A 27,362-nucleotide genomic window follows, 5' to 3' on the forward strand; every position below is an offset into this window, starting at 1 on the left:
TTGAACAAAATAATATTTATTTACCGAAAATCAATTGTTGGAGATCAAAATTAATATTTATAAATCATTCGAAAAAATTAAGAAAGACAATTTACTCGATTCAACCGACTTGACTCGTATAAAAATGGTATACGAAAATATAATATTGTTATAAGTATCGCTACATAAATGTACAAGTATAATGTGATTAGAACTCTTTTAGATAAAGCATTTGTTTTTATGTGCAGTCTGCACCAGTTTTTCTTATAATCAAGCATTCAAAAGCAAATTTAATATGTTTTTGATTTACATGTGAAATGTTGTACACAAAAACATTAAATTCCATAAGTAGTTGCCTTTTTGATGCACGTTCTCATGTCAAGGTAGAAAAGTAAATATTTTTTTATATACCGATTTATATCTTGTATTCTCACTCATAGCATGTATTATTTGAGTGATTTTACTTTATTTAATGAATGCACTTCATCTTTCGTAATTTCCCACGCAAAGCACGAGTCCTATTTACTAGTAATTTCCAACTGATAGCTATCGTCAGAATGATATAAAGCATTTTTTTACACAATATCCAATTGATCTAAATTGGCTGAATGAGCCCGTGTCACTAGTAAGAGCATGAGCCTAGACAATACTAGATCCATTTCCTCCTGTGATTTCCTCAATATACCACAAGTACAACAGTCCTTATACTTAGCAGACCTATCTTAGTCCTGTGCTGCTGTGATCTGCCAGAAATCACAGTTTTTTCACTGTTTGTTTTATAACTCAATATATTATTTATATCAAATTTATAGAAGCTGTGAATAATGTCGTGATCGTTCTGGAATATTTATCCGTATTTATATTTTTACTGTATTAATAATTTAATATCTGCTTATAATTTAAATCGAGGTAAAAAGTCTCATTGATTGAAATGGTGTTCATTTTGTAGTATTCGATATTAAATATAAATAAAATAAATTTTATTTAGCAACATGATAAAGAAAAATAAAAGTCTATGTGAAAAATATACTGTCATCCTGTAGAATCTCAATATTATATTATAATAAATTTCCGAAATTTGTGAAAATAAATCAATTTGTCCATATAACGTAGACTCAAAATCAGACTTATTTCACTAATTCGACAATCCAGTGTGTTACAAAATGAGCAACAACTCTTTTCTTGGTTTATTAAGTATTTTATATTGAAATACCTTATAAATAGTATAAAAAATATTTTTATTTAATTTACGTCGTCGTAAGTATACTTACCAGCAATATTGTTGTTCAGTAGTTTTTATTAGTTTACTTTATACTAGAAATAATTTTTTAACAAGGGCTATAATTTATAAATTAAAATATTTGAAGAATATAATGCGGAGAGAGAAAAGCAATAATGTAAAGTGAAAAGATCACCTTATTATTAACTGCAAAGCATCTATTTCAAAAACTTGTCTCAAAGTAGGGTAGTAAGGAAACGGAACGTAGATATGAAAAATACATCACAAATACTCGGACCAATTTAAAATAATTATTTCTTGAATTCATTTTGCAATTGGCGGGAATCGAATCCCCAACGGCAGTTACGCCACAGTGCATGTAAATTGTTCAAACGGCCAATTCAAACAAACTTTTTTTGAAGTTTATATATATATATATATATATATATATATATATATATATATATATATATATATATATATATATATATATATATATATATATATATATATACGTGTATGTACATATGTGTAAATATTTTCAATAAGTGGTGTTTATTCAAACCAATGGTCTACGAAATAATAGGTATACCTACATAATAGAAATGCAAATATTATTTTCCTAAGTAGTGTTTATTGGCATCTCAAGTCTTGCCGGAAGGAGCCAATAAAATTTTGCCCAGTAGTGACCGAGACGTTTGTATTCATAACAATGTTAAATTTTGTTTTGATACATTTATTTATAACGACTTTTGCGTGTACTTTCAATCCACTTTGTTTCTATAAAAGCGCCTATGTTCATGTTAAAAACGATTTTAATTAACAGTGTTAACGTGATCGAAGCTTATTACATATTAACTTGAAGTATTTGCATGTCACTGATATGAAGACAAATTTTTTTATCAATCAGGTGTAAAAAAAAACGATGAAATTTCTTTCAGAAAACAGCGAGTGATGTTTTCGTTTTAATTTGAATTATGGAAAGTGTTGATAAAACATGTCAGACGAAAAAGGTTCACCAATTTCACATTATAGAAGTATCAGAGATGCGAGAAGAAGAAAAGGAAAAAGAATCCAGTAAAAGAAAGTAAATATTTCAAAAATTATATTATATTATAATTATATATATTAATTTCTACTTTGTTATGTAAATTGTGTAAACTAAGTAGGTATACGACACCGTGTTTTTTTCTGACAAGCAAGGTAAAAATAAATAATCATAATTTTTTCATTTCTACATATTTTAATTCTAAAATAAATAATTGAGTTGTTAATTTTCTGTATTAAATTTTCAATTAAAAATACAATATTATTTACAGTTACGGCCCTATTGTACCTACTGTAGCTTTATTATGATGTATCATATGTTTCTATTCAGAAATATATACACATTAACAATTTCTCAGTTACATAATGCAAGTCAAGATATTAATTAATAAATACTAATTCTTCATAGTAGCTCTATGTATATGCAAGATGGAAAAAAATCATTTCAAAATTAAATTTACGAAGTAATACTTTTAAAAAAATTTTTGCTAAATGATCCTTTCGAATTTACTCTTTATTAGTAGGTGAAAGAAACAATGTTTACATTATTTTTACATTGGGTTCTCAAGAAAACTTTAACCTTGTGAGCCGGAATACATAATCGCATATAACTCGTCCTGATTCTTAATTCAATGAACCTTTATGCCCTGTATAAAGGGAATGATCGTTTATAAAAATAAAATAAAATAATCTGCGGGCTCATACATCCAGTATTTTGCTTGTGCGAGTACCTGCATAATATTTTATGGAAACCAAGTGTTCTTAAACTATTTTTAACACCTCCGTAATAATATTTTGTCGGAGGCACCGAAACATTTCAATATACTTTATGATATGAACCTATATTTTAAAAAAAAAGCACATCGCCACGCCCTTTTCTCTCAATCGGTGTTAGTAAAATCACAAAACGTTTGTTAATGATGGATATAATAATGAAACATGGAAATCAGTTCAATAGAATGTTTTTTTTTTATTATAATTTAAAAGGTAGACTTTATCGTTTTGTTTGTAATTAATTGTGCATAGGAGTATGCACTTAATCCTAACAGCACATCTCGATGTTTAAGCAAATCCCCATGATTCCATACCAATAGTTAATTTAGCAGAGGAAGACCGAGAAAAACATGGCACGATCAGGTATGCCAAATACTTGAAAGTGGTCAGGTTAGGAGTCGTAACAATCGGCGGGTATGTATGAGGAGATGCATGAACGTGGAAGAGGCGAAGAATGTTTGCGAGGACAGAATGGTGTGGCGCTCCATTCTCTCTGCCTACCCCTGCGGGGAAGCGGCGTGATGGTTAGTTAGTTTTTAGTTAATTTACCATCAAAATATCGCTGTACGGATTAAATGCGGTTACCTATGCACCATTAGATATGAATAAAACGGAAATCAGAACTATTAAAAGTCGACGTGAAATGTCCAACTATTCCTAATTAATATTTTTTGATTGCATGTATTGAAAAAAACCTTAATACTGTACGTTTATAAATTATTACATCTTAGTAAATTTTCCACACTTTGGGAAGAAGGGCTATTGAATATTCAATAAATTTGATCGGTGATTACCCACTATACCTACTTACTTAATCTTAAAGCCCAAACGAGTTTTGCAACAAACTTTTGGTAATAGCCGAAAAAGCTTCAGTATAAACGTTTTAAGTTCAAAAATGGTCGTGTATGATCCGTTTTTGTGAGTCCAAAAACAGATTTTATTTTATTTTTTCTTCTTACCCTTAACCGCACCCAATGGTGCATACGGCACTGCAGCTCTAACATTGCAGTGACCATTATTGTTAATTTAAATTTCATTTATATATACATATATATATATATATATATATATATATATATATATATATATATATATATATATATATATATATATATATATATATATATATATATATATATATATATATATATATATATATATATATATATATAAAAATATATATATTTATGTATATGTTTATGTGTGTGTGTGTTTTTTGTTGTTGTGTTAACTGCGGAAAATTGTGGTTCATCGAGGGGGAAATCCACCATCAGCCTACTGTCGGAATTCCTAATGCTTAAAACCCATACAAAAATTATCAATTCATAATAGTATCTGTTTTAGTACGCAGTCTATCGAGTATAACTAAAATAAATAAGATCTATAGAAATGCCAAACTAAATTATCATCATGGCTTTTTATGCGAGTTTTTTTGTGATTGTTTATTTGATAATGTTAATTCTAACATTCTCACAGTGCTCTAAGTTATACTGAACTCCATTTTTACGTGTTTTTTCACACGATTTCAAAATAACACGGTGCCAAAAAAAAACAAAAAAAAGGAATATTCTTTAACAATGTGTAACAGTAATTTAAAATTTACTAAATCCTTCGCATGTACGTACTACTCAATACTAAGCGCACAGAGGCACGCGGAAGGGGGCTAAGTAAACAATTTTTGTTAACTTTATACGTTAAACTTTTTTTAAATAAAATTTATATACAGTAAGCAAAAATATATTCATTTTTCGATATGCTGAAATACATTTTTATATATATACTTACTATTATAGTATACTTTTTTACCCGTTTTTATATCGTGTAAATGTGGAGTTCAATTCAAGGACTGAAATGCTCTGGCGCCAGCGCGCAGCGCTTCCAATTATTTTATACTCTTTTTTTATAGAATTCGTGTGCTGGTGCATAGTTTTTTATGTTATTGCCAGTAAAGTGAATATAATTTCCTTGTGTTTTATGTGAAATTTTAAAAAAATACATTGGCAGCACTGCCTGTCAAAATTCAAAACTTTCTACGGGTGTCTCGAATATGCATATTTCGAAAAGAAATGAATGAAAGAAATTAGAATGAAATCAGAAAGAAAAGACATCAATTCAACTTTCAGTCAGTAAAATGTTTTTTCCATACAATTATGAAGTTTTGTTTTCATCACATATTCTGTATTATTTATGTTTGTAGACTTGGTAAATACAAAATAATACAAATTTACAGATAGAAAGCGACGACTTTAATAATTTTGAAAAAAAAAGTCGAAAAAATTCTTATTACAAAAAAAAACAATAAAATTAATACAAAATAAATAAATTTAACCACAGACAAGAACACCATTCCCCTCTTCAAAATTTTTATGCAACAATTTTAACATTTTCCCAATTATTTTAGGGTAAAATTAGTAGCATCAATTATTGTAGTGTTAGCTGGAACACTAACATGTGCACTGCTCATCACCCCTCACCCAGAGCCTCCGCAACCTGCACGGAGAATACCAGACCGTTACACACATCCTGAAATCCTGGCGCCCGAAGACAGGGAGCTCTTCAGCGACATTCGCACATCATTCATTCCCACCGGATCAATAGCACTCCCTCCCGCTGAGAACTTTCTACACTTCTATGACAGACAAAGTGAGAATATTCTGAGTTCATTCGAAGACACTAAACAAATGCACATGTTGATTAACAATGACTATATATCTAAAGAAGAATACCAAGAACCATCAGGCTTTTTAGGAAATCTAATAAAAAACATTTTTGATCGTACGGATAGTGACCAAAGCAATATTAATGCATTTGTAAACAGCGGGAATGATGGATTAGAAGATGTATCGATGTTCACTGAAGATTTAACCGCACCACTTTCCACAATAGACATTGCCAATCAGATTCCATTCAGACAAAAAAGGGAAACTCCACCGGAGAATTTAACTATCGGCACTGGTGCTCAGCATGATACTTCACAATTTGAGATCATCACCACCATTGAAATTAAAGAGTAAGTAAGACTAAATAATATTATGTGATCGGTAGTTATATATACATTTTGTGGTAAACTGATTGACAGTAGTCTGACATTTGAAAAACACAAGTTATGACCACAATAAGTGTCGGGTTGTGGTCCCGTGGTTAGTGTCGCAGACTCTTGAGTCAGAGTTTCTGGGTTCGAACCCACTCTACCACAATTTGATACCTATTTTTAATGATGAGCCGCTTAGGCTCGCAGGAATAGTATGAAATTGAAGTATTTTTCTAAATATTAAAAAACTGTAATAAAACTCTGTATGTGATAAATTAAACATCAAATTGGCAATGATGTTTGACAACATTGTTTTCATAATGGATATAAATAATTTATAACTTTTGATACAAATTAAAGTCTTTTTTTTTAAACTATGTTAAATGATATCTGACTGCTTATTTGTTATTATTGTAATATAAGCTAATATCAAATATTAACTTTTTGTTGTAATAATTATGGATTTAGACTAAAATTTTACATGCACACTATTTGTATTTGCAGTTTATTTATTTATATTTTTTGTTTGCAGTTTAATTTTTCCACTTGAACCAGAAAACATAAAAAATGGATCGCAAATAACTAAAACAGAATATATTTCAAGGTTTGGATGTCTTATAATTATCTTGTTTTGTAAACATAAGAAATGAAACATCCACATCTTTAATTTGGTGGATAAGGTCACAAGTTCAGCCTATTGAAAATAATGGTCTATTTAAATCTAAATATTAGAGTGTTTCATTGTAGTAAGGAAAATAAGCCAGTGTAGCCAATGATAGTGATATATACATTTTATTTATAAGCTGACCTTGCAGTGCTAGCAATGGAGATTGGTCCTTCAGTAATATTATTCAATCAATTCAATTTCTTTTACTTAGTACTACGGATCAAAGAAACTTATCATCAAAAGATATTTCCATATAAAAATAGTGCAAAGAAATAATTATAATACTTGTAATTAACAATGTAGTGAATCAAATAAAAATAATACTTTTTTCCATTAATACATTTTTTGAAAAATAATTCAATTTCAATCAAATATATCTCTTATTAAATTGGACTATTGATTCACTATGCAAATTTAATGTAGAGCGCTGCATATTCTTTTGGCCTAATTGTTAATTTTATTCAGTTAAACTATCATTAAACTACAAAAAAAATGTTTCAACGAAATGAATAAAATTTAATGTAATGATAAATTACTTCTTTGAATTTCTTAGTACATATGACTTTTTTGTATCATATACCAACAGTGGATACTTGCAATATGGTGTTTTTTCTGGTAAAATGCATTCTAGAACAAACAATTATCATAAATTTTGTAAAAAAAAAATGCTACAAAGATAAAATTCATTCGTCTATTAGTCTTTCATTTTATTTTAAATGTTTTCAGAGATGAATTAAAGGTTAATGATGATGACACAGTCTTGGAAGATGCAGAGATAGATATTATAGAGAATGTAAATCAAGGTACCTCTGAAGTAGAAGAAGAAGATGAAATAGGTATGTTACTGATTAAATACAATATATCATTGTAAAATTGGAGTAAATAAAATTATTAGATTATTTTCTCCTTACAAAGGTTCATGTTCTTGTATACACTGTGTTTCAAATAATGACTGCTAAAAGTTAGAGGATATTCCTCTTCATAATCTTGAAAATAAAAATGTTTTATTTTTATTATTATACTGTGCTTTTTCTCTAAAATACAATATTTAAGCTCTCATTTTTGACACAAAAGGAGAGTCCTTAAATAAATGACACCTTTTCTGTCTGAAGCTCATCTTGTATAACAAAAAGTGGTCACAGAGGCCAAAAGAATATGATATATGGGGAATATCTGAGATATTTGTAGAAATAGAAATCCAGCAGTCCTATGGTCAATATCATTTTTTACGAAAAAATCAGATAAAAACAGATAATTTTTTTTATAGGAAACCAATCTTTTTGGACCAACCAAGGCAATCCTGAGGCAATAAGAAAAACTCAAGCAAATATAATGAAACGTCATATGGACCATACGGCTGACCCATGCCAAGATTTTTATCAATACGCCTGCGGTAACTGGCCACAACTCAATCCCATTCCAGCAGATAAAGCCGGGTAATATGCAAATATGATGATAACAACTATTTATTTCGGCTTGACTAACCATTACATTACATGCATAATTTAGTGGATCTTTTAGTGTCTATGTATTTTAAATGCTTGTATATTTCTAGATCTTTTATATATTTTTAGCTTTGACACATTCGAAATGCTGCGAGAAAATTTGGATATTGTTTTACGGGATTTGTTATCAGATGATAATTTGGATGATTCGGCAGAAACCAGCTTTGACGTGAATTCTAATTATTTAAAAAGTGAATTCAAAAGGAAAATTTCAACTGATGGACTAAATTTGGATTCGGATACTCGTAACAGTCTAGTCAACTTAGATGATAGCGACGATATAACTAGCCAAACAACTGAAAGTACTTTGGCAAATATAAATGGAGATATATACTCCTTAACAAATGACGAAACTGGAAGAAGAAAGAGAAATGCCAACAAAAAGGATGAGAAATCTAAAAAAGATACTAAAATAATCAAGCTCAACACTAAAGCGCAATTTAATAGAAAAAAACACGCAAAGATCGTTAAAAGGAAGGCATTCTATGATTTTGACGCAATAGTAAAAGATGACTATAAAATTGAAAATGATAATAAAAACATAGCAACAATAAAAGCAAAATATCTTTATGAATCGTGTATGAACTATGAAATTCTAGAGCAGAGGGGACACCAGCCATTGTTAGATTTATTAAAAACCCTCGGAGATTGGCCAATACTGAACCCCGACTGGGATGGTTCCAAGTTTGATTGGTTGGAGCTTATGGCATATTTGAGATTATTTAACAATGATATTCTACTTTCCGAATGGGTCGGGCCTGACATTAAGAATTCTGACGAGTTTGTGATACAGTTCGACCAAACAAGCTTAGGTTTACCTACTAGAGATTATTTTCTTCAAGCAACAAACAAACTTTACTTGGATGCTTATAAGAGCTATTTAATCAAGATAGTTACTTTACTCGGATCAGAATATGAAAATGCGGCAAAAGGAGCAGATGAAATAGTAGAATTTGAAACCAAGTAAATAAATGTGACAAATGCATGCATTTTACTGAAGCATATATCATCAACTGTATTTCTTAATGTAAACTTATTTATTTTAGATTAGCTAAAATTACATCAGCTCCAGAGGATAGAAGGAACATCTCGGAGCTGTATCAAAGACTAACCTTACAAGAACTAACAACTCTGATCCCTAAAATAAATTGGAACCGATATTTAAATGTTGTTTTGAATAGAACGGTATTGTCCAATGAAACTGTTGTTATATTTGCTTTAAAATATGCAGAGGTTCGTAACAATTGCTCTATGCATATTATACATATAACAGACTATATCTTGGCTTACTGCAAAAACTAAATCTATATGTCATTCTAAAATAAATTGATTTAAATGTTCAAAAGCTCCTTAATTTAAAAAATTTCTCTATCAAATTCGCTATGACTTTCTGGTTTGTTTCAATAACCCTTTTTCACAAAACTTATACTTCATAAATCTGTATTTGTTCCATCTTCCATCATTCATTGTTGTAATGAAAGTGCATACATTTATTGATTGACTCACTTGACAGGAATTAGTATCATTGATAGAGCAGACGGAGCCCAAAACAATTGCCAATTACCTTCTGTGGAGATTTGTCCGCCACAGGGTCAATAATCTTGATGACAAATTTCAAGAAGCCAAGCAAAGGCAAGTAATTTTATTATCAAAATTTATTTGCATTGTGAATGCAAGACTATTATGAGTTGGGATGAGTCATACTGATATATGGGTAATAAAATAAATATCAACAAGAAACTGAAGAAATTTCTTTATTTTAATTCAAGAAATATTTATTTTCAATTGGCCTGGGTGTTTGTGATGTATTGTTCACATCTATCTTCCCTTTCCTCATTATACTACCTATAGAAAAGCCTCTAAAATGGAGGCTTTGCGGGTTATTATTTTTTTTTAAACACAAATTTTGTCATCAAGTAAACCGTTTTAATAGATGAATTCGTATTTTAGATTACAGGAAAACTATTAATAAATTGAATCAATTAAGGTTTTCATTTATAAGAAAAGAAAAAAAACTTTTTTCGAGAAAGATATTTTTTCAACAATTTTTTTGGTGTTTTTTTTATATTTAAATCATTAATTTAATTAAATAATGTTATTTTGTAAAAAAAATATATTAATTGCCTTTTTAATATTGCTGCCTGTAAATTTGTACATGGAAAATGGGTGATTTTTTTTTAGTTTCACTGCTACACTTACCTTATACAACCTTTGAATAAAAAGTACTTACCTAACAATTACATTAAAAACAAATTAAATATAGTACTCGAGTATTTGTACTACAGTGAGTCCAGTTTTTTTTATTGTGTCATCAAACTTCTTTACCATCTTGTCTAGAAAAATGTATATCCATGTTGATTCCCAAATTGTATTTGATGATTTCGGTAACTTTAGTTGGTCGATACTTTCAATAAATCCACTAAAATTATAGGTTTTACTACATACTGTTTGGTCGTGAGCAAGCTCCTCCTCGCTGGAAGAATTGTGTGGCTCAAGTGAACTCCAATATGGGAATGGCTTTAGGAGCCATGTTTGTTAAAAAATACTTTGACGAGAACAGCAAGAATGACACATTGATCATGACACGAGAGATCCAGGAATCCTTCAGAGAACTGTTGAATTTGACGGCATGGATAGATGGAGAAACTAAAATATTGGCAACGGATAAAGTTGATACAATGACCCTGAGAATTGGCTATCCAGATTTTATTCTGAATCTTGATGAACTAAATGATCGATATAAAGATATAACCATTCATCCGGACACATATTTTGAGAATACCTTGAACATACTAAAGCAACTTACAAAAACTGAACAAGCGAGGTAAGAATTTTTTTTTAAATTTTACTAATGTTTTAGGGGTTTCAATCTTTTTTTTCAGCTAATTTTATTTATGTGCATGATGTATAAATCTATATATTTTTTATCAGACTAGGCCAACCCGTGAATAAAACCCTATGGAATACAGCCCCAGCAGTAGTGAATGCATATTATAGCAGAAACAAAAACCAAATTATGTTTCCTGCTGGCATATTGCAACCTCCATTTTACCACAGATATTTTCCGAAAAGCTTAAACTTTGGAGGAATCGGGGTAGTGATTGGACACGAAATTACCCACGGGTTCGACGATAAAGGACGACTCTTCGATAAATTTGGAAATCTTCACAGGTATTTTTTTTAAATAATTATCTTAAAAACTCAACTGAGAATTTTGATTTCATACTATTTTCGATCCATTATCAAAAACACAAATCAATTTCCTCAAACTCTACGGCACTAAACAAAGAACCATAGCCCAACTCTTTACTTGCCTAATTTACGGATCAATCCCAACCAAAAATATACTCCACTAGTCTTCGCCAAACAGCCAGCTCTAAAATTAGGTATTTTTTTTCAGGAGTTAAAAAAAAAATATTTACCAAATACACATTCACATTTTTATACATATTCATATTTTAAATATCATTTTTTACTCCATGTTATTCCAGGTGGTGGCATGACTTGGATATAAAATTATTCCATAAAAAAGCGCAATGCCTTATAGATCAATACAGTGAATACACTGTTTCTGAAGTCTCCATGTCACTGGATGGGGTGAATACACAGGTAAGAGGAAATTGTACATAAGTTTTCATTTTGTTTTATTCCTACTACAAGGGAGCTTGATTTGGGTATTATGTAGGAGTCATTATCATCTATATGATAAAAAATCACGTCATTGTTTGACACTACTTTGAAATTTAGAGAATTTTGTCGGCGAATATCAAAGATAACAGCTGTGGTGGTAGACTGGCATCTTCAAGTTCTGAAATACCACTGCTTAGGATAGATAAACAATAAAATGTGATAACCAAGTAACAGTCCTCAGACTAGACTTATATCCATAAAACTAGCTAAAACTTTTATCTAAATGCGTGCCAAAGCTGTAGTGCTGGAATCAAGTCTTAATTCTACTAAAAAGACAAAAGGGTGATAATATCATATCTATGATTACAATACCTGCAATAACTATTAACCTTTTAAAAACCCAAAACTAAATTGAGCATGCGAGAGTGTGCAAAATACAATCCTTCATATATTGGCCAAAGATCATAACTCACAGTCTATTAAATTGTAAAAATGTAATATCAAAGTTAAATATCTGCTGACAATTCGCAGGTTGATGCAACGTTTGAATATGAATTTATATGTCTTTGTATAATTTATATTTTTTTAATGCATTAAAAAGATGAACAATAAATGGTTCTATATTTTTACTTATTTCAGGGAGAGAATATAGCCGATAATGGCGGGATTAAGCAAGCATTCAGAGCATACAATCATTGGTTAAATAGAAACGATGACAAAGACGAGACATTACCCGGATTGAATGCCACAAACACGCAACTTTTCTTTTTGAATTTTGCTCAGGTATAAAAATAAAATATTATTCCTCTTCTAACCCTTATCCGCACCCAATGGTACATAGAGCAGTGCATCATATCAGCGCAGTGTTATTTTAATTGCATGAAAGCAAGGTGATCATTCCTGTAATTCTTGTACCAGTTCAGGGTGATAAATATAAGAGTGAAAATCACCCATATTTATTTTGACCCCCCCCTCCCCCCGAAAACTAAACCCAGAGACCTCGAGTACGGTAGCCAAATGTTATATTTTATAACTAGAAACATAATATATAATGTTTTTATAACATATAACTAGATATAAATTGAGATTTAAATATTACTTTTTATTTTCCCTACAAATATACAATGAAACCTCCATACAATGTAAATATATTTTATCTGTACACAATAATATAAAGGTTATTAAATTTAGTTGCTTTGCTCGTAGTCTCTGGATTTCTTTGACTGCCACCTAAAGGGCAAGACTGATCACCTTCAACAGTCAAGATAACACTTAATCAAAAGAATCCTTTGCACTACAATTTTTTTTAACATCAAACAGAATGACTAAATACCTCTCAAATATTCCCTTGCTTTTTAGGTATGGTGTGGTGCTATGAGACCAGAAGCTATGAAAAACAAATTAAAGACAGCAGTGCACAGCCCAGGAAAGTTTAGAGTAATAGGAACAGTATCAAATTCTGAAGACTTTGCCAGAGTTTTTAATTGTCCCTCTGGAAGTCCCATGAATCCTGTTAAAAAATGCAATGTTTGGTAAAAAAAAATGTGAATAAGTTCTACCAAGTAAAAATAGTGTAGATAATTATTTAGTATTGTAAGTTTTAAAATATATTACATTACCTGTGACAATTAATATTCATGTTTTGAGCAATATTAATAAGCATAATGAAAGGATACATGATTATATGGATATAAAAATGTCTATGCCCTATTCCAGGGATTTTGAATGTAAACGCCTAGATATACATATTCTGCAATTACCCATTTCAAAAATCAAACAAGCATGAACTAAGTAAATAGAATGGAGTAGACGGTATTGTTATTATTCTGTATCTTTTTTTTAAAGAGGAATAGGGTGTAGTTATTTTTTTAAAAATAATTAGTACTATTACTTCTGTAGTTCAAAAGAGACAAGTTAATCTCAAGATGTGATAATAATGACACAATTATCAATATATTAAGAATTTTAATACTGGTGTAGTAATTTTATCAATTCAAAATGTTATTTTGTATGCACTAGTGTATAAAATGTATTGTATTGACAATAAAATGTGATATTTTATAAATATAAATAAAAATATATTATTTAGTTTATTATACTTTAACCCAATGAAATAAAAACATTTATGCACCTTTTTATATTGTTTTAAAGTGGCACGCCTCCATAGTACCATATTCAAGTTAGCCTTATTAAATCACTCAGGTTCGATTCCCGGCTAGGTCCACATTCTAATTAATGCATACTCAACTTATCTGCAAATCATTTACGATCAATGAATCCACTTCAGTGTCCTATGCAGATAATGAAAGAAAACAGGGAAATGAACAATGTTATTTTTATAGTGTTGGTACTCATAACAAAACTGGAGAAATTATTTCTGCTTTATGCTAATAATATATTCTCATATCAATAATGTAAATCTACTTCTGCTGTTACCTGTAACACCATATTCAAGTAAGAACTATTTGTAATATGGGTATGATATATACTTTGTAATACCCACTGACCTTGTGATAGCTTCTTGTATAAAGACTTTTTTCAGCTTGCTTGTATTGGCAAACCTGCGCCAACAGCCAACACTCTCACCAACTGTTAAATAAAAATGACAAGGTGTAAACGAAAAAGGCGGAAATTTTAAAGAAATAATGACATCCCGTAATGACTCCATCGCATACTGTGATATTTTTCTTTTATTCAATCAAAAATAAATCGTCAGCATTACTCAATAAAAAAAGTTATACTCTTGTTGTTAAATTTATACGTCAAGCGATAATGCTATAGGTTATGTTTGTGACTAGTGTCAAATAGAGCCACTTATTCTACTTCGATGTTTTCTCTTCTGCGAAATACGGAACAAAAATATTCCAACTTTAGTGGTATAAATGATTGAAATTAATATAAAAGCATTTATATTTAACAAATAAATAAACTGTTTTTATTGATATCTTCGTTATCAAAACAAAGGTGAAAGGTTATCTATTATCACATTATTTGGCAGAACGTAAATGTTTCAGTTTACATCCATCAACGACAAAAATAATGTATGAGCATATTATTTAGTTTTGAATTAAGAACATGTTAACCAGTCGGCGTGGCAAGGTTATTTTTTCTAATTTCTAACCAAAAAGTTATAATTAAAAAGTGGTCAAGTTCGCGTCCGAAAAAGATATGGAGCGACGTTGTTTGGCACTTCTTTCTGTCTCACTTCAACACATCAGAAGCAGAAGCAATTATAGTAGTGCTATCTCCTTTTTCCGGAGATTTGACTTATCGGTAAGTTTGGCATGTTTTATTCGTTTTATAAACACTTTCTTCGAATTCTTTCAAGCTCTGCTCCATAAAGTTTAAAAGTTTGTTTAAATAGTGTTTTATGTTTTAAATATCTCAAATCAGTTTGTTGATTTAATTTGGTATGTAATTTTTTTTATTATCATTAACGTTTTTAGTGATAACGCGAAGTTTGAAACCACATTTCCTCAGACATTTTTTTTACTTATCATTTTTGAAATGTTTTCAATGTCAATGAAATTATAAAGCATTTATTGAATTAATAAACTGTATATTATTCAATATTTTACTGTTTAATTTGTTCAATGGAATGGAATTAGAAATTCTTAACCATTTTCTTTTCATACCTACAATCATAATTACCTGGGTGCTGTCTGAAATATTTTATTACACGGACATTCGAGATAAATAGCGAAATGAACTTGTTCATATTTGAATAACTTGTTTAGTTACGTACTCTAATAACTGTTCATTAACAAAATTTCACAATCTCTCTTATCTGAATATAGGCTTTAAAATCCAATTAACTGGAACTTTGTAAGTTTTACGTGGTCTCAATATGGAATAACTTTTCATCGTGATCACCACCGACTTCCGTATCTTCGTGTTTTTAAGGAATAAACCCGCAAGGTCTCTATTTTTACAGCTTTGTTTACAAGTAAGATATTATGGATGGGGATTTATGTGAAAATACATCACAAACACCCAGCCCAATTGAAAAAAAATAGCTTAATTTCATTTTGCAGTTGGGAATCGAACCCACAATGCCATTTACGCAATAATAAAAAATTCTAACCATTTACTAGTTTGTTTATTTTTTAATATTTTATGCAACTGCAAAGTACTCGTAATTTTTGAGTTGAGGTTTACTAAAAATATGTAATAAAATTTATCTATTTATTTGTTTTTTGCATACATAAACATATAAAGTCTATTAAAATTACATTTAATTGATTATTAATGAGATACTTGAAAGTGATACCGGGAAACTAAATGTTTGATTTCTTGCTCAATTTTCGTTACGAACAAATGAAGGTCTCCTTGGGAAATATACCAACTGCTAAATCATAATATGATTAAGAGCACTGCAGCCCGGATTCTACAAGATATGAGGATTGAATATCATTCTTGTATATTCGTGAGGAAAGGTGTCATTAAATTGAATATCATTTTCCATAATTATATTTGAATATAATTGTAGAAAATGATATTCCATTTACATTTTATAAGTTTATTTTACCCTAACCATTACCGAGCTTAGATTGACTATCACTCAAGGGCGTGCCTTCCATATAGGCAGAAAAGCAGTGCTTAACACAACCAGTACCTACTCTACCTTACTAAGTAGTATCTAGCTTACCTTACTACCTCCCTCTACTGGCTACCCCAATTAATTCTCTGTTCATGCCACTGTTACCACTTACCTAGATGATTGACGCTGCATTGCAGTCCAAAACACAAGCAGTTAGTAAAAAAGACATAGCATAGTAACCCAAAAAATACTCTCAGTTTTATGTTTAAAATACTGAATTGCTACTTTATAATTGAAAAGAACCTTAAAAAAACATAATTATTATTGTAGTCAATATTATTTGTTGGGATCTCATTTACTTACAGTAATTGTGACAGACTTGTATTTTTCCCTGATTATATTATCAATGTTTATTTTTATTAGCTTTGCACTTTATATCGCTGATATTACATATACTTGCCCCCTGCAAGTATGTACACTTTGCTTGATTATTATTCCAGTATTTGTTTTCTGCTCTCAGTAGCATATTGTTATCTACCGAAGCAAGTTACTTTTGACTCTTAGATCCTGTAAAAATCCATTCAATATGGTAAGGTTTTTTAAAACAAATAATCAAATTACCAATGAAACTTGCATATTTTTTTACAATATTTTAATTGTAATTAAATGTAAGAAAAATATTGCCATTTACCATTCAATACCATAAATATCCAGGATACGATTGTACAAAGAAGCAAGGGAAAACTGTTTTATTTTCATTATAGAAAAATATAATTGAACAAGAAAAATAATATTGAAATTATTTTTACACATAATTTTTCAAGTGAGCTCCGAATATCTATTGCGCTCTGCATCCACAGTGAAAGGATTAGGGTGATTCACTTGCAATAGCTAGCATTGATAGGCTGGATGGAGCAAAAATTACCGTAATTTGTTTAATGAGTCAAATGCATTCTACAGGTATATACAAACACATGTAACAATCCCCATCAACAGTTATCTCTATACTACTCTCAATGCAGACTGGCTGTACTTACCTAAAACGGTACTTACATGAGGCCAATTGTGATGCTTGCCCACTAAGCCGAAAACTGAAAAGTGTACTTAACTCAAAGAGACCAATATTGACTTGGCTTAATGGAATATCTTTAAAATTAGCCTCATGTAATTACAAGCTGATTAAAATTAGCTTCCTGTATACAGCATTACTGTCACCCCAGTTGAACAACAGTAATGCTGCGCAGCTAAGTGAATCTAACTTCTTCACCTTCTATTTGTGTCATGTCAAGTCCCCCTGATGTCGACTATCACTTGAGAGTAATTGTCCTTGTCCTAAGCAGCTCGAAATAGCGCCTCGACAGTCCTGATCCCCATCCAATCTCGTATATTCCGGACCCAGGAGATCTGTCTTCTGCCCACACCAACCTAAGTGAACCCACCAACAAATCATAATAACACCACTTCCAAAAAGAGGCGCGTCATTCATTACATTAGTCGCCACATAGGAATCTTAACTTGAGGAAAAAAATTCATTTATAATTTGAGTTTTTTTATTTTTAATTCTTTTGATTCTAGGCAAATTCGCAAGTTTCAAAGGCTAGTAGAACACTATTCACAATGAGTTCTGACAAGAAGAACCCCATGAATGCGGATCTCTGGGACTCCGATCCAGAACTGTTTGACATCATACAGAAGGAGAAGAGAAGGCAGGAAGCCGGTTTAGAGATGATCGCCTCCGAGAACTTCACTTCCCTCGCCGTCTTGCAGTGCCTGAGTTCCTGTCTGCATAACAAGTACTCCGAGGGGCTGCCGGGATTGAGGTGAATATTTGTTTTTACAAAAATGTGAGAGTAATGATGAAAGAATGCCAGGAAAAGGGTCATCAAGGACGCCACACCCCTCAGGGACTGGTAACCCCGGCACATTGAGGAAGAAGTCTGCTAAATGAAAGTGAAATTTGAAACCTACTTGAGATAACTTTCAGATTGTCTTCTAACATTTCTTGGTGGAACTGTATTTTATTATAAGTAATTGAAAAAAACAACTCATCATTTACAAGACTTTGTTAAGAGTATTGTGCACTTTTTGGTTTTAAATTTCCACTAGTTTCGGAAAAGCAATAATTATTATTATTAAAAGGTAATTTAATACTCCCTCATTAATTTAGTTGTTAGTGGGCTTAGCTACCGTGCTGAAGGTCCCAGTTTTGTTTATAGGGAAGTTCATGTATATGATTTTTGGATGCGCAACCTTTAGTGTATAATCTTTAGTGCAGGGCACATCACCTTACCTTCATGTAATTAACAATCAGAGAAATACTGCATCAATATAATGCAGTACTCTATGTACCATTGGGTGGGGCTAAGGGTCGAAATAAACATAAAAATGTAATACTTTTAATTTAACAAAGTTCATAAAAAATCATCAAAAATTATGATGTAGCACGAAGTTAATGAAGAAACCATAAAAAAAGTTTTTGTCAATTGTTTATTTGACCACAGAACGGTTTCATAATAATTTGCATTGCCAGGTATCATCATTCTAACAGACATTGCCTAGTCCAACAATGCTGCTTAGTGCTATGTCTCTACCAAACAAAGTTAAAAGATGAATTAGCATAAAGCACCAACAAATCGTTTTGTCCTGCAGATGTAGATTTCTCAATAATTAAACCTCTAAATACTAACTAACTAACTAACACCCATAAGACACACAAGGTGGCTTGCTGGGTCTCTGATTTTTTTTAAAAATATGTTTATAATTCGCTCACTCCTTTCAAGAACGTCATAAATCAAAAATCTTCAATTTTCAGTTGTGCATGTTTTCGGAATGCCCAGAAAATGTACTATATCCCAGTAAAAGAGGCATATTTTTAACTAAATATTTACCCGCTACAGGGCAGAAAGTGTTGTTTTTGCATTTTGAAGAAAAGGTATTGTTTAATTATTTTTTTGAAATAAACTAGTTATTTTTTAAATGGAGAAAAAACCTTCAGTTTTAACCTAAAAAGATCTGTTGCACAGTAAAAAGTTCAATAAGTGGCTTGATATTTATTTTTAATTAATTGTATTATATTTTTAAACTTTAAAAATGTTCTGAAAAATCAAGTTTTTTGATTTATGATGTTCTTGAAAGGAGTGAGTGAATTGTTTTTTTAAATAACGTATACAATTTTTTAAAATAATAAAAAAATTAAATAAAATATAACTATAAACTAGTGTGGGCAAAAAAAAACACTATCAGTATTTCATTGCTATTTTTTTATTCAGGGTTAAGGTCATGGCAAGATCACCACTGCATTTCAAGGTTAAATAATGACTTTCAGCTAATCAAGGATAACAAGAAACATGTTTTATTTTATTATTTTATTTATAATCTCTTTTTTTCGATATTCTAATTCTTCCGTCCATGTCCCTACACTCTGATTTGAGATAATTCTTACTAAGGAGATTTGCTTTAGTTTAGGACACTTGACGTAAAATAATCAAAGAAATATTTTCAGTCATTTTGGAAACAAACATATCGCTCACTCCTTTCAAGAACGTCATAAATCAAAATACTTGATTTTTCAGGAGAGCGTTTTTAATGTTAAATATTATAATACAATATATTAAAAATAAATATGAAGCCACTTTTTGAACTTTTTACTGTGCAACAGATCTTTTTAGGTAAAACCTGAAGGTTTTTTCTCCATTTGAAAAATGTTTAGTTTATTTAAAAAAATAATTAAACTATACATTTTCTTTAAAATGCAAAAACAACACTTTCTGCCCTGTAACGGGTAAATATTAAGTTAAAAATATGCCGCTTTTGCTGGGATATAGTACATTTTCTTGGCATTACGAAAACATGTACAACTGAAAATTGTCGATTTTTGATTTATGACGTTCTTGAAAGGAGTGAGCGATATGTTATATTTGTTCATAACAAACAGCTTGTTATTCAGAAATGAGATAACCTCTCTGAGACTTGAGTACTAAAATAGTTTTTATCTCGAAAACATTATAATTATCAACTATATAGCAAAATTAAATTTGCTAACTGCAATCTATTTAACTTGCATACATAAGAATTTTTTTTACACATTATCAATTGCTCTAGGCATTCCCGATCAATGGGTTTTTACCCAGCACCAGTAGTAAAAAAACACTAATTTTATCTTAATAACATAGCCAGAAATAGAAGTCTCGGTTAAACCTCAAATTTTATGAAACATATTTTGATTTATTAGAAATCGTTTTAAAAAAATCTTTTAAGTAACTTTTATAGTTTGAAAAGCAATAAAAAAAACTCTGAAAATATTATTTTTCTATAATTACTTTTTTCTGTGATTTTGTACACTAGAAAGCAAAATAATGACAAATTATTACTGCATCAAAAATGTACTTGAATTTTTAATAAATTTGTTACCATTTTTACTGTATTATTTATATTATTGGTTAGCAATAAGATTGCAAAAAAGTTATCTATTTGTGTACAAAAGTAAATATAATATTGTTTACTCTACACCAATTGAACTTCAAAATTCATACACCACAGGTACATATTATGTTTACCAGAATATGTGCTGAATACATACCGAAAGATAATTTCAAGCTGTGTTCACAGTTATAGGAATAATGTATTGATTCTAGCAATATTTACTTTTCATTCAATTCTATTTATATTTATTGTTTTTTATTACAGATATTACGGTGGAAATGAATACATCGATGAAATAGAATACTTATCCCAAAAAAGATCACTGGAAGCTTTTAACTTAAATCCCGAAGAATGGGGAGTCAACGTACAACCTTATTCAGGTACACTCAAAAGTTTTTAAAAAATTACCAATTGCAATTATGTATTATGAAAGCGTAAAAAAAATCTTGTTTTTATTTCAAATGTTGAATAAATAATTTTAACATATTTTCATACATGCTTCACAGTTAGCTCCATATTAAATATCCAGTATTATTGTTATTGCCATCCGCTATATTTATAGAGAAGAGTATTTTTTAACCCAATCACTGCCTTTTTAAATCACCTATTATATGAATTTTCGTTGTTCTAGAAACTGCATATAAATATTTACAAGGTCATTTTGTTGTTCTGAAAACTACATTGAAATATTTACAGGCTCACCGGCAAACTTTGCTATCTACACGGCCATCGCAGAGCCTCACGGTCGCATCATGGGGCTGGACCTCCCTGATGGCGGACACTTGACTCACGGATTCTTCACTCAAACCAAGAAAATATCCGCGACCTCTATATTCTTTGAAAGCATGCCTTATAAGGTATGTCTTTTATTTCCATCACTGGTTTATATTCTGACTTATCAAAAAGATTGAAGTGGAGTAATTATTTTTAAAAGATAGCAAACCAATATAAATTACATTAAAAAAACATTGAGTGAAGTTGCACCAATATATTAGGCTAAATAAATGCCTCAACAGTGAATAAAAAAAATAGATTAAATTTTTATTCAATTAACATGAACACCCAAAGAGCTTTTACAAATATTAAACAGAAAACCTATACCTGTAGTGTAATGGTAAAGGGGTATATCTGTAAAAATTTTAATTTTCCATGTTATGTATCTCATAATCTGGCTAAAGGATATAGCTGTAGTTGCAATACTTATTTAGTTTTTTTAAGATATGTCCATATAAAAATACATAAAACAAATGAGTTATTTAATTTCACAAGTTTGTTTTTGCTCTCCTGTAAAATTTGGTCCTTTGCCTTTACACTGCCGATATGTAGTAAGTATAATAGAAAAAAATCAGTATTTGAGATGCTAAAGTAAAACAGTAAAAAATATGTAATATCAGTAGCTTTTGAATACATATAAAAATGTAGTTTAATAGAAGAATTTTTAAAAAATTATTGAAGATACCTGTATTTTCCATGTAAACTTTTTTTTATCCTTAGTTTTAATAAAATAATCACCGGAGAGGTAGCAGACAAATCAAATACGTATTGATTTTATTTTGTTTTGATATTTTGATTTTATGGAAGATTGTGATGTAGAAGATGATTTTTTTACAAATACCAGACTAGTCGATATTCGGGCGAACCTGTAGTCAGTGCTTCTCTAATTTTTGACGATTTATTTGATTTAGGTGAATCCGGAAACAGGATTAATAGACTACGACATGTTAACGGAGACGGCCAAACTCTTCAAGCCCCGCATCATCATCGCCGGGGTCAGCTGCTACTCGCGCTGCCTCGACTACAAGAGGTTCCGACAGATTGCTGATGCGAATGGGGCTTACTTGATGTCCGACATGGCGCATATATCTGGACTGGTTGCTGCAGGTAACATTTTATTTTCAAAATCTTTATTGGATATCATTTCAAGTGGCATTTTACTTAATGAAAGGAAATATTACATTTGTCGAGAGAATTTTTATATGATTTTTAATAAAAAAATATTTTACCGACATCCACTTTTAACTATACAAAAACTTTTAGTGTCTTTTTATGGTTCTTATTGTTTTTATATAAACTATAAAACAAAAAAAATCATATATTATTTTGCCATTATAAAGGGCACATGATTGACTCGTTGCATTGCAAAATGTCATTGAAAATACAGTAATTTTACAAACGTATCTTTTAACTCATTGTGAAGAAATCATAGAATAATGTTTAGTAATAAAAAATCATCCACCTTCATAGTTCAGTGATGAGGGCTGGAGGTTCCGCGTTCAATTTTTTTGTTTTTCCCATTTCATTGTTTTTTTTTAGGTGTTATACCCAGTCCATTTGAGTACAGTGACATTGTCAGCACCACCACTCACAAGACCCTGAGAGGACCTCGTGCCGGAGTAATATTCTTCAGGAAAGGTGTTCGGTCGGTCAAACCCAATGGAGATAAGGTACTGACCTCATAAGCATTGAAATCCACCAGAAATAAAAGTAAGCGAGGGAGAAATATTGAAGAAAACAAACACTAGTCTCCAAGTCTAAAAGGCTTTGGCTATGAGTCTCCAAGTCTAAAAGGCTTTGGCTATGAGTCTCCAAGTCTAAAAGGCTTTGGCCATGAGTCTCCAAGTCTAAAAGGCTTTGGCTATGAGTCTCCAAGTCTAAAAGGCTTTGGCCATGAGTCTCCAAGTCTAAAAGGCTTTGGCTATGAGTCTCCAAGTCTAAAAGGCTTTGGCTATGAGTCTCCAAGTCTAAAAGGCTTTGGCTATGACCTGCTAAAGAGATAATTCTCAATGTATTAATGAAATGGAAATCCATACTATGAAAATATATCAATAATAATATATTTTCTTATTATAATAAGTGTTTGCCTCTAGAGCAGTATCATTTACAATGTGTCTCTTTGATTTTCATTTTAGGGTAACGTACATAGTGTATTTTCCCAATTATTTATTTTTAGCCTGGTCTTCCCAGTTCTAGAAAAATTACCTTTCCTACACATAAACTAAGATCGAAATAACACAATTCATTCTAGCGCCCTAAGCACCACTGTAAGATAAGGGAGGAAGAAAGAAAGAGGAACGCTGCGATTAATTATTTTTTGCTTTTTAAAAATATCAATTCATAGTAAACTCACTTACAAATATGAATCTGACTACAGAAAGGCAAGAAGAAATGTTTAAAAAAAATAGTTTTCTGTCTAGCAAAGACAACTTTTCATCAATGAAAGATTTTGACACTAAAAATATTGTGATGAAGGATTACTCAATTTTGCTTCATCATCATTGAAAAGTGTGGTCAAAGCTTTACAATACTAACCAAGGGCAAGGTTTGAGGGTGATATGCGAATTGTTGATTTGTACGGCTAAGTGAAACAGAATATAATTTGGTAATGTTTTTCCAGGTGATGTATGACCTGGAAGCCAAGATAAACCAAGCCGTGTTCCCGGGACTGCAAGGAGGACCACATAACCACGCCATTGCCGGCATCGCCACCGCTATGAAGTTAGCCAAAACACCCGAGTTTAAAACTTACCAGAAACAAGTAAGTATTACAGACGCCTATTTAACTATTGGAATCAAATAATAAAGTTATAAAATATATTTTCTGAAGAAAGTATTCTGCACTGAAAGTGCACTGAAGAAAGTATTCTGTCTATAAAGTAACGCGTCTCCGCATATTATATTCTTCTTCTACTTCATGAGCCCTCTGTCCTCCACTGCTGGATATCTCCCTCTTCCATATCCCTCAGCCAGTTTCTACCCCCCCACAGCGGCTGTCGTCGGACCATCTATTTTGGGGTCTTCCGACGCCTCCTTACTTCTCCCAAGGTCTCCATCTTAAAAATTTTGGGTTCCATCTTGTAGGGTCCTGTCTTGCAATATGCCCCGCCCATTGCCACTTGAGTCTTGTCACGCGATCCATGATATCCTCTATTTTGGTTCTGTTCCTGGTATCTTCATTTCTTAATTTATCCGTCAGGCATATTGTACCTTTCCTAAATAAAATTGAACTTTTATAATATTTGTGTATCTAAATAAATAATTTCAAATTGGATAAAATAGACTGTTTTTAATATGAGCAAATCCTCAGGTTGTCGAGAATGCAAAGCGGCTGTGTTCCGGTCTGCAGTCCCGGGGCTACAAAGTGGCGACGGGCGGCACGGATGTGCACCTGGTGCTACTGGACCTGCGCCAGAACTCCATTTCCGGAGCCAAGGCCGAGAGAATCCTGGAGCTCATCTCCATCGCTTGCAACAAGAACACGGTTCCTGGAGACAAGAGTGCTCTCAACCCCTCGGGCATCAGACTGGGTACCGATTACATTACTTGTTACATTGTACTTCATGACATTCAATCCTTATTATATGTTCTTCAAAATGCTTAAATTGTATTACATTTATAAAGAGAATTCTACAGACTACATTATAGTTCATGACAAGATCACTGAAACTGATGAATCCAGCTTGGATGAGGAGAGTTTGGGAAACTGTTTTAGTGTTCAAAACGATGAACTTTAGGAGTCAACTATAGTAGCATCCTATCTGCTATGACCTATAGAGAGGACATATGGACCCCCACTGAATAGACCATTCAGGAACTATAAGTGGCGCAGAGAGCAATGAGACACTCCACGCTAGGCATAGAGTTCAAAATAAAAATTATGTTTAATAATTTTCTTAAACCTTTTCTCCACGTCTTCAATGTATGCGAGCAACACTCGTACGCGGCACTGTTTTTAGGGAAACGAAAACATTTTTTTAAAACCGTACGCTGTCTTTCAAATTCATAACGTTGCATAAATATGTCAACCGATACCCAAAGTATTTTTTTTCATTATGACACAATGTTTCACTCGCGTTAAAACTAGCTCGCTCCACTTATTCTTTCATCACTCATTTGATTCACATGCCCAAACCATCTCAACACACCTTTTTTATTTTATCAATATTGAAAAATACAAAACCAATATATCAAAAATATTGACTTGAGAGCTAAGGGTTAAATCCTATAAAACTCTTATTGAATTTAATATTTCAATGAATAAACAAGACTTTCAACCTTTCAGGCACTCCGGCTCTTACAACCAGAGGATTTAAAGAAGAAGACATCGACAAGGTCGTGGACTTCATAGATAAGGGCCTCAAACTGTCACTAGAAGTCTCCGAAATATCTGGTCCCAAACTGATTGACTTCAATAAGGTCCTAAGTGAGAATACAAAGATTAAAGCCCTTGTGGAAAATTTAAAAAATGAAGTGGAAGCTTTCAGCAAAAAGTTTAGCATGCCGGGGTACTCGGATTTCTAAATACGTATATTCTTGCCATATATTTTATTGCCATTTTACTTTAAAGCTTCAAATTTAATGATTCACTGTATTTTATTTTTTTAATTATTTTAAATAAATATATTTTTTGAAATAATGTTATTTTATTTTAATAATAGGGGTCCACTGAAGAAAAAGGGAAAATATTTTGGTTGGATTATTTTTTTTTAGTCTAGTAGTCTGCCAGAATCGTAATTTGTGTGAGTAATTGGTTATATAAGTGGTTAATTTGAGACACAAAATATTAATCATATTAATATTATTTGAACACATTTCCCACGGATGACTAGTCTGTTATTTTTATTTAAGAAAACACAGATGACTCGTATACGAGTCTTTGCATACTTCTTACTTTGAAAATAAAATAGTAGTCAGATCAATACTTAAAGGTTTTGCCCACAGATGCCACTAGAAGGATACTAACCAGATTAAAATAACATGTAGCCCTGGCATGCAAGTTTTTTAGGTCATACTTTAAATGTAAAAGAGATCATTTTGACATCTCAACATAGATGATCATCTGTTTAGATGTCAAAATATAAAAATAACTCCCAAGTAGAGAAACCCAAATTTGTGAATGAAGTGCCCTACGCACCATGGGGTTAATATACAGAACAACAAGTATCTTACTTTGTCTAATACTCACCTTTGTGGATTTTTTCTTCATCAGAAAGATTGTACATATAGGTGCTGTTTTATTTATTTTTAAATAACTTCGACTTTGAAAAAAAACCCTTTTAATGGCACTTATTTTACACACACATTTATAGTACAAAAATAGTTTGGTCACTAGTGATATTTACTAGTATAAATATGAATAATTTACACATGAGAAATCAATTATTTATGAAAAAGCCTAAGACGGTATGTACCTAACTACATACATAGCAGTTTTTCTGTTGTAAACGTTAAGGAGGGGGTCATTGGTAGTTCAAAATCTATATTTTTGGGAAATATTTCCTACAACTTTGTAATCGTCAATATTTTTCTCCAAGACGTTTGACTGTGTTTTTTAATGATAATTAAATTTCACCTCTCAGGTCTAAGAGTTGAAAATTATCAATATTTTAGAAAAAAGTTTAAAATAAGGTCTACAGAATTAAATTTCCTAGAAGAGGTTAATGTCTTTTTTAGCCTTAAGTTAAAAAAGGACAAATTAACCTTTCCGGATTATGGACGTAAATGAACGTTGGTACAAATTTTCCTCAAAGGAGTATCAGAAGTCCATCTGT

General features: G+C 31.1%; 2 protein-coding genes across 7 annotated transcripts; both read left to right on the forward strand.

The window, feature by feature from the left end:
- The first annotated feature begins 209 nt into the window (after positions 1-209).
- LOC148301243 (neprilysin-4-like) lies at positions 210-13,929 on the forward strand. Of its 4 annotated transcripts, none has more exons than XM_088273593.1 (14): positions 210-362; positions 2,140-2,285; positions 5,421-6,029; positions 6,583-6,654; positions 7,444-7,553; positions 7,985-8,153; positions 8,292-9,185; positions 9,269-9,455; positions 9,736-9,854; positions 10,654-11,046; positions 11,154-11,393; positions 11,714-11,831; positions 12,492-12,635; positions 13,212-13,929. In XM_088273593.1, the coding sequence occupies exons 2-14, from the start codon at positions 2,176-2,178 to the stop codon at positions 13,386-13,388; spliced, it is 3,342 nt and encodes a 1,113-aa protein (XP_088129719.1). In that variant the 5' UTR covers positions 210-362; positions 2,140-2,175; the 3' UTR covers positions 13,389-13,929. The 4 variants fall into 4 exon arrangements, with proteins under 4 accessions (XP_088129719.1, XP_088129721.1, XP_088129718.1 ...); XM_088273595.1 differs by lacking the exon at positions 210-362 and adding an exon at positions 668-888; XM_088273592.1 differs by lacking the exon at positions 210-362 and adding an exon at positions 668-832.
- A 992-nt stretch (positions 13,930-14,921) lies between these two features.
- On the forward strand, positions 14,922-26,224 carry Shmt (serine hydroxymethyl transferase). 3 transcript variants are annotated; one of them, XM_088273599.1, is made up of 9 exons: positions 14,922-15,125; positions 17,968-18,212; positions 21,079-21,194; positions 21,511-21,671; positions 22,500-22,695; positions 23,128-23,258; positions 24,209-24,349; positions 24,899-25,118; positions 25,874-26,224. In XM_088273599.1, the coding sequence occupies exons 1-9, from the start codon at positions 15,021-15,023 to the stop codon at positions 26,110-26,112; spliced, it is 1,554 nt and encodes a 517-aa protein (XP_088129725.1). In that variant the 5' UTR covers positions 14,922-15,020; the 3' UTR covers positions 26,113-26,224. The 3 variants fall into 3 exon arrangements, with proteins under 3 accessions (XP_088129725.1, XP_088129727.1, XP_088129726.1); XM_088273601.1 differs by lacking the exon at positions 14,922-15,125 and adding an exon at positions 15,131-15,262; XM_088273600.1 differs by lacking the exon at positions 14,922-15,125 and adding an exon at positions 16,845-16,981.
- Positions 26,225-27,362: the final 1,138 nt, after the last annotated feature.

Source organism: Brachycentrus maculatus, unplaced genomic scaffold (genome assembly GCF_059751285.1).
Source record: "Brachycentrus maculatus isolate JH-2025_06_01 unplaced genomic scaffold, ASM5975128v1 h1tg000589l, whole genome shotgun sequence".
NCBI lineage: Eukaryota > Metazoa > Arthropoda > Insecta > Trichoptera > Brachycentridae > Brachycentrus > Brachycentrus maculatus.